This window comes from Suricata suricatta, chromosome 3, assembly GCF_006229205.1.
Source record: "Suricata suricatta isolate VVHF042 chromosome 3, meerkat_22Aug2017_6uvM2_HiC, whole genome shotgun sequence".
Classification (NCBI taxonomy): domain Eukaryota; kingdom Metazoa; phylum Chordata; class Mammalia; order Carnivora; family Herpestidae; genus Suricata; species Suricata suricatta.
The window spans coordinates 70506456-70519472 of NC_043702.1; the positions used below are offsets into that span (position 1 = coordinate 70506456).

At 39.2% G+C, this 13017-nt stretch overlaps 1 protein-coding gene across 1 annotated transcript in view; it reads left to right on the top strand.

Annotated features, from left to right (window-relative positions):
• The window catches only part of CCDC148 (coiled-coil domain containing 148), a 245238-nt gene that overhangs the window by 90363 nt on the left and 141858 nt on the right, over positions 1 to 13017 (top strand). Inside the window, exons 7-8 of the mRNA XM_029934542.1 lie at positions 6585 to 6680; positions 6763 to 6944. Of these exons, the coding sequence (XP_029790402.1) occupies positions 6585 to 6680; positions 6763 to 6944 (278 nt within the window). The remainder of the gene's footprint in view (positions 1 to 6584; positions 6681 to 6762; positions 6945 to 13017) is intronic.

Sequence of the window (13017 nt, forward strand, 5' to 3'; positions counted from 1 at the left end):
TGTTTCAGCTATTGTTGACAGTGCTGCTATGAGCATTGGGGTACATGTGCTCCTATGTATTAGCACTTCTGTATCCCTGGGGTAAATCCCTAGCAGTGCTATTGCTGGGTCATAAGGCAGTTCTATGGATAGTTTTTTGAGGAACCTCCACACTGTTTTCCAGAGTGGCTGCACCAGTTTACATTCCTACCAACAGTGTAGGAGGGTGCCCGTCTCTTTACACCCTTGCCAGCATCTATAGTCTCTTGATTTGTTCATTTTAGCCACTCTGACTGGGGTGAGGTGGTATCTCAGTGTGGTTTTGATTTGTATTTCCCTGATGAGTGATGCTGCGCATCGTTTCATGTGTCTGTTGGCCATCTGGATGTCCTCTTTGGAGAAGTGTCTGTTCATGTCTTCCGCCCATTTCTTCACTGGATTATTCATTTTTCGAGTGTGGAGTTTGGTGAGTTCCTTGTAGATTTTGGATACTAGCCCTTTATCTGATATGTCATTTGCAACTATCTTTTCCCATTCTGTTGGTTGCCTATTAGTTTTCTTGATTGTTTCCTTTGCAGTGCAGAAGCTTTTTATCTTCACGAGGTCCCAAGAGTTCAGTTTTGCTTTCATTTCCCTTGCCTTTGGGGATGTGTCGAGTAGGAAGTTGCTGCAGTTGAGGTCAAGAAGGCTGTTTCCTACTTTCTCCTCAAGGGTTTTGATAGTTTCCTGTCTCACATTCAGGTCCTTCATCCATTTTGAATTTATTTTTGTGCATGGTTTAAGAAAGTGGTCTAGTTTTATTCTTCTGCATAATGCTGTTCAGTTCTCCCAGCAACACCTGTTAAAGAGGCTGTCTTTTTTCCATTGGATACTCTTTTCTGCTTTGTCAAAGATTAATTGACCATATGTTTGTGGGCCAAGTTTGGGTTTTCTATTCTATTCCATTGGTCTATGTGTCTGTTTTTGTGCCAGTTCCATTCTGTCTTGATGATGACAGCTTTGTAGTAAAGGCTAAAATCTGGGATTGTGATGCCTTCCATTTTGGTGTTCTTCTTCAGTATTACTTTGTTTGTTCGGGGTCTTTTGTGGTTCCATACAAATTTTAGGATAGCTTGTTCTAGCTTTGAGAAGAACGCTGGTGCAATTGCATTGAATGTGTAGATTGCTTTGGGTAATAATTACATTTTCACAGTGTTTATTCTTCTGATCCATGAGCAAGGACTATTTTTCCATTTCTTGGTTTCTTCTTCAATTTCTTTCATAAGTTTTCTAAAATTTTCATCATACAGGTCTTTTACATCCGTGGTTAGGTTTATTCCTAGGAATTTATGGGTTTTCATGCAATTGTGAATGGGATAAGTTTCTTGATTTCTCTTTCCATTGCTTCATTATTGGTGTATAGAAATGCAACCGATTTCTGTACATTGATTTTATACCCTGCAACTTTACTGAATTCATGGATCACATTCTAGAAGGGTTCTAGTGGAGTCGATTGGGTTTTCCAGGTAGAGTATCATGTCATCTGTGAAAAGTGAAAGTTTGACTTCTTCTTTGCCGATTCTGATGCCTTTTATTTCCTTTTGTTGTCTGACTGCTGATGCTAGGACTTCCAGCATATATTAAACAGCTGTGGTGATAGTGGGTTCCCCTCTTGTGTTCCCGATCTTAGGGGGAAAGCTCTCAGTTTTTCCCTATTAAGGATGATATTAGCTGTGGGCTTTTCATAAGTTGCTTTTGTAATGTGTAAGTAAGTTCCTTCAATTCTGACTGTCTCAAGGGTTTTCATTAAGAAAGGGTGCTGTATTTTGTCAAATGCTTTTCTGCATCTATTGACAGGATCATATGGTTTTTATCTCTCTTTTGTTAATGTGATATATCATATTGCTGGATTTGCGAATATTGAACTAACCCTGTAACCCAGGAATGAATCCCACTTGATCATGATGGAGAATTATTTTTATATGCCATTGAATCGATTTGCTAGAATCTTGTTGAATATTTTTGCATCTATATTCATTAAGGATATTGGTCTGTAGTTCTCTTCTTTTTGCTGGGTCTCTAGTTTGGGTATCAAAGTGATGCTGGCTTTGTAGAATGAGTTTGGAAGTTTTCCTTCTATTTTTATTTTTTGGAATAGTTTGAAAAGAATGGGTATTAGCTCTGCTTTAAATGTCTGGTAGAATTCCCCTGGGAAGCCATCTGGCCCTGGGCTCTTACTCATTAGGAGATTTTTGATAACTGATTTGATTTCTTCATTGGTTATTGGTCTGTCATACTTTCTATCTCTTCCAGTTTGTATTTTGGTAGTGCATGTATGTTTAGGAATTTGTCCATTTCTTCAAGAGTGTCCAGTTTGTTGGCATATAGTTTTTCATCGTAATCTCTAATGGTTGCTTGTATTTCTAAGGGATTGGTTGTAATAGATCCATTTTCATTCATGGTTTTGACTATTTGGTGCTCTCCCTTTTTTTTTCTAAGGAGCCTGGATAGAGGTTTATAAATTTGGTTATTTTTTCAAAAAATCAACTCTTGGTTTCATTTATCTGCTCAATGATTTTTTTTTTGGATTCTATATTGTTTATTTCTGCCCTGATCTTTATTATATCTCTTCTTTACTGGATTTGGGGTGCTCTTGCTGCTCCCCTTCTAGTTCCTTTAGGTGCTCTGTTAGATTTTGAATTTGTGCTTTTTGTAGTTCATTGAAATAGGCATGGATTGCAATATACTTTCCTCTTAGGACTGCATTTGCTGTGTCCCAGAGAGTTTGGATTGTTGTATTTTCATTTTCATTTGCTTCCATATATTTTTAAATTTCTTCTCTAATTGCCTGATTAGCCCAATCATTCTTTGTAGGGTGGTTTTTAACCTCCACATTTTTGGAGGCTTTCCAGACTTTTTCCTGTGGTTGATTTCAGGTTTCATAGAATTGTGATCTGAAAGTGTGCATGCTATGATCTCAATTCATTTATATTTATGGAGGGCTGCTTTATGCTCCAGTATGTGATCTATCTTGGAGAATGTGTCATGTGCACTTGAGAAGGTGAATTTCCTAACTTCAGGATGCAGAGTTCTAAATATATCTATCAATTCCATATGTTCCAATGTGTCATTTAGGTCCATTATATCTTTAGTGACTTTCTGTCTGGTTGATCTATCCATTGCTGTCAGTAGAGTATTAAAGTCCCCTGCAATTAGCACAGACTTATCAATAAGATTGTTTCTATTTGTGATTGTTTTATGTATTTGGGTGCTCCCGAATTTGGCACATAAATGTTTATAATGTTATCTCTTCCTAATGGAGAGACCCTGTAATTATTATATAATGTCCTTCTTCATCTTTTGTTATTGCCTTTACTTTAAAATCCATTTTATCTGATATAAGTATGGCTACTCCAGCTTTCTTTTGGCTTCCATTCACATGGTAGATAATTCTCCATCCCTTTACTTTCAATCTGAAGGTGTCTTCAGGTCTAAAATGAGTCTCTTCTAGGCAACAAATAAATGGATTTTGGGCTTCCCCCCCCCCCATTCTGCTACTCTGTGTCATTTGGTTGGAGCATTCAGTTCATTTACATTCAGTGTTGTTATTGAAAAATATGTGTTTAGATTCATTGTGTTCTCTGTAGAGTTCATGTTTGTAGTGAGTTTGTAGTGGTGTCTCTGGTACCTTGTATTACTTGCAACATTTCCCTCATAGAGTCCCTCTTTAGGATTTCTTGTAGGGCTGGTTTGAAGGTGATGAATTCTCTCAATTTTTGTTTATTTGGGAATACTTTATCTCTCCTTCTATTTTAAATGATAGGCTCACTGGATAAAGGATTCTTGACTGAATATTTTTTTCTGTTCATCACACTGAAGATTTCCTGCCATTTCTTTCTGGCCTGCCAAGTTTCATTAGATAGGTCTGTAACCACTCTGATAGGTTTCCCTTTGTATGTTAGGGCCCTTTTATCCCTCGTTGCTTTCAGAATTCTCTCTTTATCTTTATATCTTGCCAGTTTCACTATGATATGTTAAGCCAAAGGTTGATTCTAGTTATATCTTAAGGGTGTTTTTTGTGCCACTTGAATTTGAATGTCTATTTCTTTCCCCAGGTTCAGGAAATTCTCAGTTATAATGTAATCAAGCACTGTTTCAGGATCTTTTTCTCTTTCTTCCTCTTCAGGAATTCATATGATTGTTGCGTTTCATTGTATTACTCAGGTCTCGAATTCTCCTTTCCTGCTCCTGGATCAATTTCTCTTTCTTTTTCTCGGCTTCCTCTTTTGCTATAACTGTGTCTTCTAGTTCACCAATCATCTCTCTGCCTCTTCAATCCATGAGATGGCCACCTCCTTTTTATTATTCACCTCATTTATAGCCTTTTTTTTAAAACTCAGCACAGCTATTTTGAAAGTCCCTAGTCATTATATCAGTAGCCTCACTGATGCTTTTTTCAAGTCCAGTGATTAATTTTATGACAATTATTCTAAATTCTTGTTCAGTTATGTTGTTTAAATCTGTTTTGAGCAGTTCTGTGGCTGTCACTTTTTCCTGGAATTTCTTTAGAGGAGAGTTCTTTTGTTTTGTCATTTTGGCTAGTTTTCTGTCTCTTGTAAGGTTTTTTTTTTTAATGTCTTTTATTTATTTTTGAGAGACAGAGAGAGACAGTGCAAGCAGGGGAGGGTCAGAGAGAGAGGGAGACACAGAATCTGAAGCAGGCTCCAGGCTTTGAGCTATCTGTCAGCACAGAGCCTGACGCAGGGCTCGAACCCATGAACCACGAGATCATGGCCTGAGCTGAAACTGGACACTTAACCGACTGAGCCACCCAGGTGCCCCTCTTGTCAGGTTTAACAGCTCGTTATGCACTGTGCACCTGTTAGTATTGCTCTGTCAAAGGAGGCTCATTGACTGTCCAGGGTCTGTCATTTCAGAAAGTGTTCATTTAATGGTATCTCTCAGTTTCTCTTGTTATGCCTTGATTATTTTATTTTCCTACTCAGTGATAGTTGGGACTCTCCATCATGCATATTTTGGCTTGTTTCTTCCAGTAGCCCTGAAAAGGAAAACAGACAGACAAACACACAGGGAATAAAAGCATGTCAACGCACAGACAAATCAAACAAATAAATTAAAAGGGGAAGGGAAGAAAAGAAAAGAAGAGTAGAAAAAATAAAGGGGAGCAGAGACAACAAATCTAAAAGTGCATAACCAGCTGAGGGGAGAAATAAGGATGAGATAAGGTAGAATATATCTGGATGGCAAGGGAAAAAAAAGGGAGAAAGGAGAAAGAAAAATAAAGAGTAAAAATTTAAAAAAAAGCAAAAAAACAAATACAAAAAAGCAGCAGCTCCCCCTCGCAGATAGGCGCAGTTTGGTGTAGGTAGGTCTTGGGGCTGCTCTCGAAAGCCCCACCTTGGTGGTTGCAGAGAGAAGAATGATGGTGCTGCAAGCTCTGCTCAAACTAAGCGCTGCAAGCCACTTTTATGAGTCCAGTCTCCTTGTGCCGTGGGCGAGCCAGACTCTATTTCCCAGGCCAGCCTCGCTTCAAATCCTAGTCCATGCACTTTAATGCTACCACAGATGAGATGTAATCATTTTGGCTGCCTGCCTCTTAGCTGGGATCTTGTAGGAGGTGGGGGCTGTTTTTCCTGGTGCCACCTGGGATTTGCGCTGCCGCTGCCAGAGGCGAGGCGCATTCCTGCAGGCCGCTGCTTGCGCCTCCCAGCCAGGATGGCATGGGGGGGGGGCTGTCTTCTTTCTTTCTTTTGTTTTTCCTTTTTTCCTTCCTTCCTTCCTTCCTTCCTTCCTTCCTTCCTTCCTTCCTTCCTTCCTTCCTTCCTCCCTTCCTTCCTTCCTTTCTTTTTTCCAGTGCTGTCCTTGGTAGGCACCAGATGCCACTGAGCCCAAGGAAAAATTCGCCAGCTATACGGGATGGGTTTCTCTCCCTGAGCCCAGCGGTTTTATATGGGGTGAGAGTTTTTCTCTCCGTTCTGGGTTAAGTTTATTATCTCTTCTCTAGAGACAGTACTATGAGCGTGTTCAGTTTCTCTTTCTCTTCCCTTTGTCTCTCAGGGGTTCTGTGCACTTTCCCTGTGTTGGGCTGGGGCCCCAACCTCCCCTGCCCCTCTCAGTCTGGCCAGTTTTCCAATCTCCCCAGTTTGCACTAATTCACTCAGGCGTCTTTGAGGCTGTCTTCTTTCTGGAGTCTGTATTTTCTCTTCTCCCTCTTGCAGATAAGAGTAATGTCCTTCTCAGTTTGATAGACGTGGGCGGGTGAAGTTTATAAGGCTCCATACTTCTCTGCCATCTTGCCTTCTCCCCCCAACATCATATTTTTTAAAAAAGTCATTAGAAACCCCATGCCAGCTGGGATTTGGAGGCAGGGATGCAAAGGGAGGGAGAGATGATTGAACCAGAAATAATCTGGTAAGCTCTCTGCCTTACTACAAACAAAATCCAAATGAGGGTGCAGAATGTCTATGACCCCAGCATATTCTAGGCCCATTTATAGAATTGGTGTCTGGAAGCCTACCTTCTCCCAAGCACTGCCTGGCCCTGGCCTCTCTTAAGCCCTCTTCCCCAGGTCCTCAAAGAGACTGTCTTTTATCTATGTCTTATAGGTGGACTTTGTGAAGACACAATTGAAAGCTGTCTTTGAAAAACTTGTCCTGGAGCAACAGAAAATAGAAAATTATCTTTCAGACTGGAGTATGAAAGTAAGGGTGATGCATATAGTAATTTGTTTACCAATTTGTCATTATGTTAAATAAAAGAATCATAAACTTTTTTTTCCCCCAGATACTAGATCATTCTTCAGAAGAAAGATGTAACCTGCTTAGTGAAGTACCCATGGAATTGGAAACCTTGGAATGCCCATACCCTGATTTAAAATCTTCAATTCTTAATGAATTCTCTAACTTTACAGAGAAATATCGAAAGAAACTTCAAGATGTTGATCTACAGTTGGAAGACATATCCAGGTGATTTCATGAAGCTAATTGAATTATGTAGATTTTTATTTCTCTCTGAGGCTACTATACTTCCACTTTACTGTTTTCATAGTTACTATGTGGTTGAAAGGCAGTCAATCAATAATTGTTTAGATTGACTGTTTGCTCAATGAGAGTTCTCTTTCCTCTAAAATAATTTCCCTGAACAATGGTTGTAAAAACTTTATAAGGTTGAAGCATGATAAAAATACCCACCTCATTGAGCTCTTTACTACACAGTTAAGAAACAGTTGTTGTCAAGCCTGAATTTTTAGTTACTATGAATTTTGATTTCAAGATGTGAAGTTCTTCTGTAGTGGAAATCAGTACTAATAATAATTGACTGCAATGGAAAATGTACCCAGGGAATTATGTTATTTGTTATTCGTAATTCACTGTGATTTTGTTCTATGGTAAACACAAAATATATTTTATAAATTTTTAAAAACACATTACATTTTTTAAAGAAAATGAACTTTTAGATGTATCTAAAAATGACAATTCTCTTCTGAATGACAAATATAACATTATGGGATTTAAAATTCACTTTTGGCAGGGTCATTCTGAAGTATAAATTCTTTTTAAAAAATATGTATTTATTTTTAGGAGAGCGTGAGGTGGGGGGCAGAGACAGGGGGACAGATGATCCAAAGCGGGCTCTGTGCTGACAGGCTGACAGCAGCAAGTCCAGTGTGGGGCTTCAACTCACAAACAGTGAGATCATGACCTGAGCCTAAGTCAGACGCTCAACTGACTGAGCCATTCAGGTTCTCCTTCTGTAGTATAAATTCTATATTAAAATTAACTTAATGAACAAAGCCAGAAATACCACTGTAGGGTCCAATCAATAGCTTACCTCATGTGTGTATTGTATATGAAGTTTCTGTGGTACATTTTATAGATAATATGCCTTTTATTCTAATATATTGAGCTTTAAATTCTCTTCAAAGAATATATATTTAAAATGTTTGTTTATTTATTTTGAGAGAGAGAGAGAGTAATGGGGAGGGGCAGAGACAAAAGGAGAGAAAATCCCAAGTAGGCCTCTGCTGCCAGTGTAGAACTTGAAAGAGAGTTCAAATGCATGAACTGTGTTTATGACCTGAACCAAAATCAAGAGTCAGACGCTTAACTGACTGAGCAACTCAGGCGCCTTTAAAAGAAAGGAAAATTATTGAAGGGACACATTTATAGTAAATTAATGTAAGCCTTTTACTAGATATCTTATATCTCTTAATGAATCACCTATAAATGAAATTCCTTTAACATGAAACTGCTAGTGTTAAAGAATATGTAACAACAAGGAAGACATTAAATCCTACCAAGTAGAGTTCTTTGCTTTAGTAGCTTCTTGATCCAACTCTGGTTACAGCTTTTACTTGTCTTCACACACTAGGCAATCCTAAGTGAAGTCTGAACCTTTCCTGACCCAGGCTTTTTTCTCACATTTCTATGGGAATCGTTGTGGGTTCCTCCTGGCAGACACTTTTTGTTCTTATAAGAGCCCCTACTCTCCCTACCTCTCTCTGCCTTCCTTGTTTTTGTTTTTAAATCCCACCTTTCAATAAAGCTGGGGAAAATTAATAATATATCACTTATATGTGTCAATTGATTAATTATAGTTTAATTGAAACTCAGTCACAATGAAGTGTTAACTCAACCATGCACTGAGTTGAAGTCTCTAATTGAAAAATAAACATTCTCTCTCCTTTTCCCATCCCAAACTTGTTAAAGAGTTTTTAGTCCTCATCAAGCAAGAGGGAGAGGGATTTGGGATTTTCTTCTTTTGTTTTTCGAGGGGGATGCATTATAATCAGGCTGCTTGTGGCTATTGCGAGAAATAAGCCTACTGACCCAATCAAAGGAGGGATGCAGAGACTCCTAAGCACAGTGAAGTGACGCTTTAATCAACATTCTTGTAAGGGTGGGTGTCTTGATGGACAGGCACACTCAAGGCAGTTACAGCAGGCAATTTATCTCCTAGAATGCAAGTCCCTCCCCTGGTTCCTCACTGGCTGAGCCCTACAGAGGTTACAGTCTTACCCAGAAGCCGCCCATGTCCATGTAAGGCAAAAAGTAGTCTGATTGGCACAAATGTATATTCCTTAAGGTGAAACAGAGACTTTAGTTTTTTGGCGCATGCTCATTGTAAAGCCTGTGAAAAATTAAACCGTGAAATGGAAGGGGGGAGGGGTGGCCAGAAAAAAACAGGCAGTGAAGTGTCTAAGGGTTTCCAAATCCATTGTGGGGAGGAGGAGGGGCTCATACATATTTCCAATAGATTGTAAACCTATTGTTAACTATACAGCACAGATTTTATTTGGTATTTCTGAATGTGAATCATCTCACTTACTTCTCATAGCTATGAAGAAGGTAAATTTGACTCCTTTTATTTTATTTTATTTATTTATTTTTTTAATGTTTATTTATTTTTGAGAGAGAGACAGAGTGCGAATGGGGAAGGGGCAGAGAGAGAAAGAGGTAGACACAGAATCTGAAGGAGGCTCCAGGCTCTGAGCTGTTAGCACAGAACCCGAGGCAGGGCTCCAACTCATGAACTACAAGATCATGACCTGAGCTGAAGTCAGATGCTTAACTCACTGAGCCACCCAAGCGCCCATTTGACTCGTTTCTTTTAAAGCATGTTGGTTGCCCCATTACATTTCGTCCCAGATGAATCTTGTCTGTCCGCCTAGAAAATCGAGCTGAGATTGTGGTGTTTGTGGGTTAGCAGCTCCTAAACCTGGAAAAGATTGCCTTAGCAGACTGAAGTTGATCCTTTCCACTAAGACCTTACTTTCACAGCTCATTTTCCCACCTTCCTTTTCATCTGAACTCAGTTTCTGCTCTTTCTTTGTACAATGCTGTACCACTCAGAAAAAGTTGAGATGCACAGCCTCATTGTCATTACTGAAGGATAAGTAGAGAATATGATGGACGTATAGCACATGCTAAGGTTTCTGCAGCAGGAAGGCACACTGAGGTAAATATAGCTTAGGAAAGCTTAGTGGAGGGAATAAAATTCACTACAGAGTTCTGAGAATGAATAGAGTTTGGATAAGGCAGAAAGGAGATAGGGAGGACATTCTAAGAATGTTGCAAGACTAGACTGTAAACCCCTTGAAGACAAAATAATTTATCAGCGATATTTGTATCCTTAGCACCTAGCCCATCCTGGCACATAGCAGCTTTCAAATAAATGATTGTTCCATTGAGTTGAATTAAAGGTGAAAACAGGGAAGGTAAGAGTGGCAAGGCATGTTAAGGGAGCAGCAGGAATTTACTTTGGAGGAATATAGATTCATAAATTCTAGCTTAATAGTCTGCCACATATAATTATCCAGAATAAGTTTTATATAATTACTGATATCTTTTCTTGATGAAGATTTATTGGGAAATCCTTAACATACAGTGGTTTCTGCTAAGCTCCTTGGTTGGAGAGTCAACAGACAGACTAGACTAGAATATGGCCTTGCCTTTATGAAGTCTTTGAAAAGGGATGCCTGGATGGCTCAGTCGATTAAGCATCTGACTCTTGATCTTAGCTCAGGTCTTGGTCTCAGGGTTGTGAGTTCAAGCCCCACTTGAACTCCAGGGGTGGAGTAAAGCCTACTTAAAAAAAAAAAACAAAAGGAAAGGAGGGAGGGAGGAGGAAGGAAGGAAGGAAGGAAGGAAGGAAGGAAGGAAGGAAAGAAGGAAGGAATAAGCATTATCACTTATGCTGGTGTGTACATAAATGTACACAATCTATATGAATTCCCACAAGGCCTGATAATTAGACCCAAAGGAGGAAATGGCCATATCAAAATCGTGGCAGATATTGCCAAACTAAGGGTACAGTTAATATTATAGCTAAACATATAATTCATTGTGCTTATTAGAATAGTATATTTACATGCCTTACTGCCCAGCAGCCACAGATTGCTGATGCCAACCACCTCTGTATTTATTCAAAATAGCCCATTAATTCCTTTCTCCTTAATAAACCCCTACTCATTCAGTTTTATTGATACTTCATCATTTATTGTCAGTGTATTTGTAAAATAGTCTCTTCGATTGCCTCTTGCATGTAGTCTTTATTTGGTCAGGATATGTGTGTGTGTGCTGCTTCCCCTAAACATTCTAAGCCTTTTCTTTCTTCCCTCCCTCCCTCCCTTCATCCCAATATCTGCCACGATTTTGATATGGCCATTTCCCCTTTGGGTCTAGTTATCAGGCCTTGTGGGAATTTATATAGATTGTGTACATTTATGTACACACCAGCATAAGTGATGATGCTTATTTTAAAAGGCAAAAGATTTATATGATCTGAAGAGAAACCAGAGTATAGGGTGCTTATTTTAAATAGATATGTAGGGCTATGACATAAGAAGGTTGAAATATGGGGGACATTTTTAAACTATAAAATTTTCATTGGGCTAAAGACAGTGGATGGTTTGTTGTTTAACATAGTGCTGGAAGTCCTAGCATCAGCAATCAGACAACAAAAGGAAATAAAAGGCATCAGAATTGGCAAAGAAGAAGTCAAACTTTCACATTTCGCAGATGACATGATACTCTACATGGAAAACCCAATTGACTCCACCAGAAGCCTTCTAGAACTGATCAATGAATTCAGTAAAGTTGCAGGGTACAAAATCAATGTGCAGAAATCAGTTGCATTCTTATACACAAAAAATGAAGCAGTAGAAAGAGAAATCAAGAAACTGATCCCATTCATGATTGCACGAAAAACCATAAAATACTTAGGAGTAAATCTAACCAAAAATATAAAAGGCCTATATGATGAAAACTATAGAAAACTTATGAAAGAGATTGAAGAAGACACCAAGAAATGGAAAAATATTCCCTGTTCATGGATTGGAAGAATAAACATTGTGAAAATGTCATTACTACCCAAAGCAATCTACACATTCAATGCAATCCCCATCAAAATTGCACCAACATTCTTCTCATAGCTAGAACAAACTATCCTCAAATTCGTATGGAATCACAAAAGACCCTGAATAGCCAAAGTAATATTAAAGAAGAAAACCAGAACGGGAGGCATCACAATCCCAGACTTTAGCCTCTACTACAAAGCTGTCATCATCAAGACAGTATGGTATTGGCACAAAAACAGACACATAGACCAATGGAATAGAATAGAGAACACAGAACTGGGCCCACAAATGTACGGCCCATTAATTTTTTGACAAAGCAGAAAAGAGTATCCGAAGGAAAAAAGATTGCCTCTTTAGCAGGTGTTCCTGGGAGAACTGGACAGCAACATGCAGAAGAATGAAACTAGACCACTCTCTTACACCATACACAAAAATAAACTCAAAATGGCTGAAGGACCTGAATGTGAGACAGGAAACTATCAAAACCCTTGAGGAGAAAGTAGGAAACAGCCTTCTTGACCTCAACTGCAGCAACTTCCTACTCGACACATCCCCAAAGGCAAGGGAAATGAAAGCAAAACTGAACTCTTGGGACCTCGTGAAGATAAAAAGCTTCTGCACTGCAAAGGAAACAATCAAGAAAACTAATAGGCAACCAACAGAATGGGAAAAGATAGTTGCAAATGACATATCAGATAAAGGGCTAGTATCCAAAATCTATAAGGAACTCACCAAACTCCACACCCCAAAAAAACCGGATAACCCAGTGAAGAAATGGGCAGAGGACATGAACAGACACTTCTCCAAAGAGGACATCCGGATGGCCTACAGGCACATGAAAAGATGCATGATCACTCATCATCAGGGAAACACAAATCAAAACCACACTGAGATACCACCTCACCCCAGTCAGAGTGGCTAAAATGAACAAATCAAGAGACTATAGATGCTGGCAAGGGTGTGAAGAGACGGGCACCCTCCTACACTGTTGGTAGGAATGTAAACTGGTGCAGCCACTCTGGAAAACAGTGTGGAGGTTCCTCAAAAAACTATCCATAGAACTGCCTTATGACCCAGCAATAGCACTGCTAGGGATTTACCCCAGGGATACAGAAGTGCTAATACATAGGAGCACATGTACCCCAATGCTCATAGCAGCACTGTCAACAATAGCTGAAACA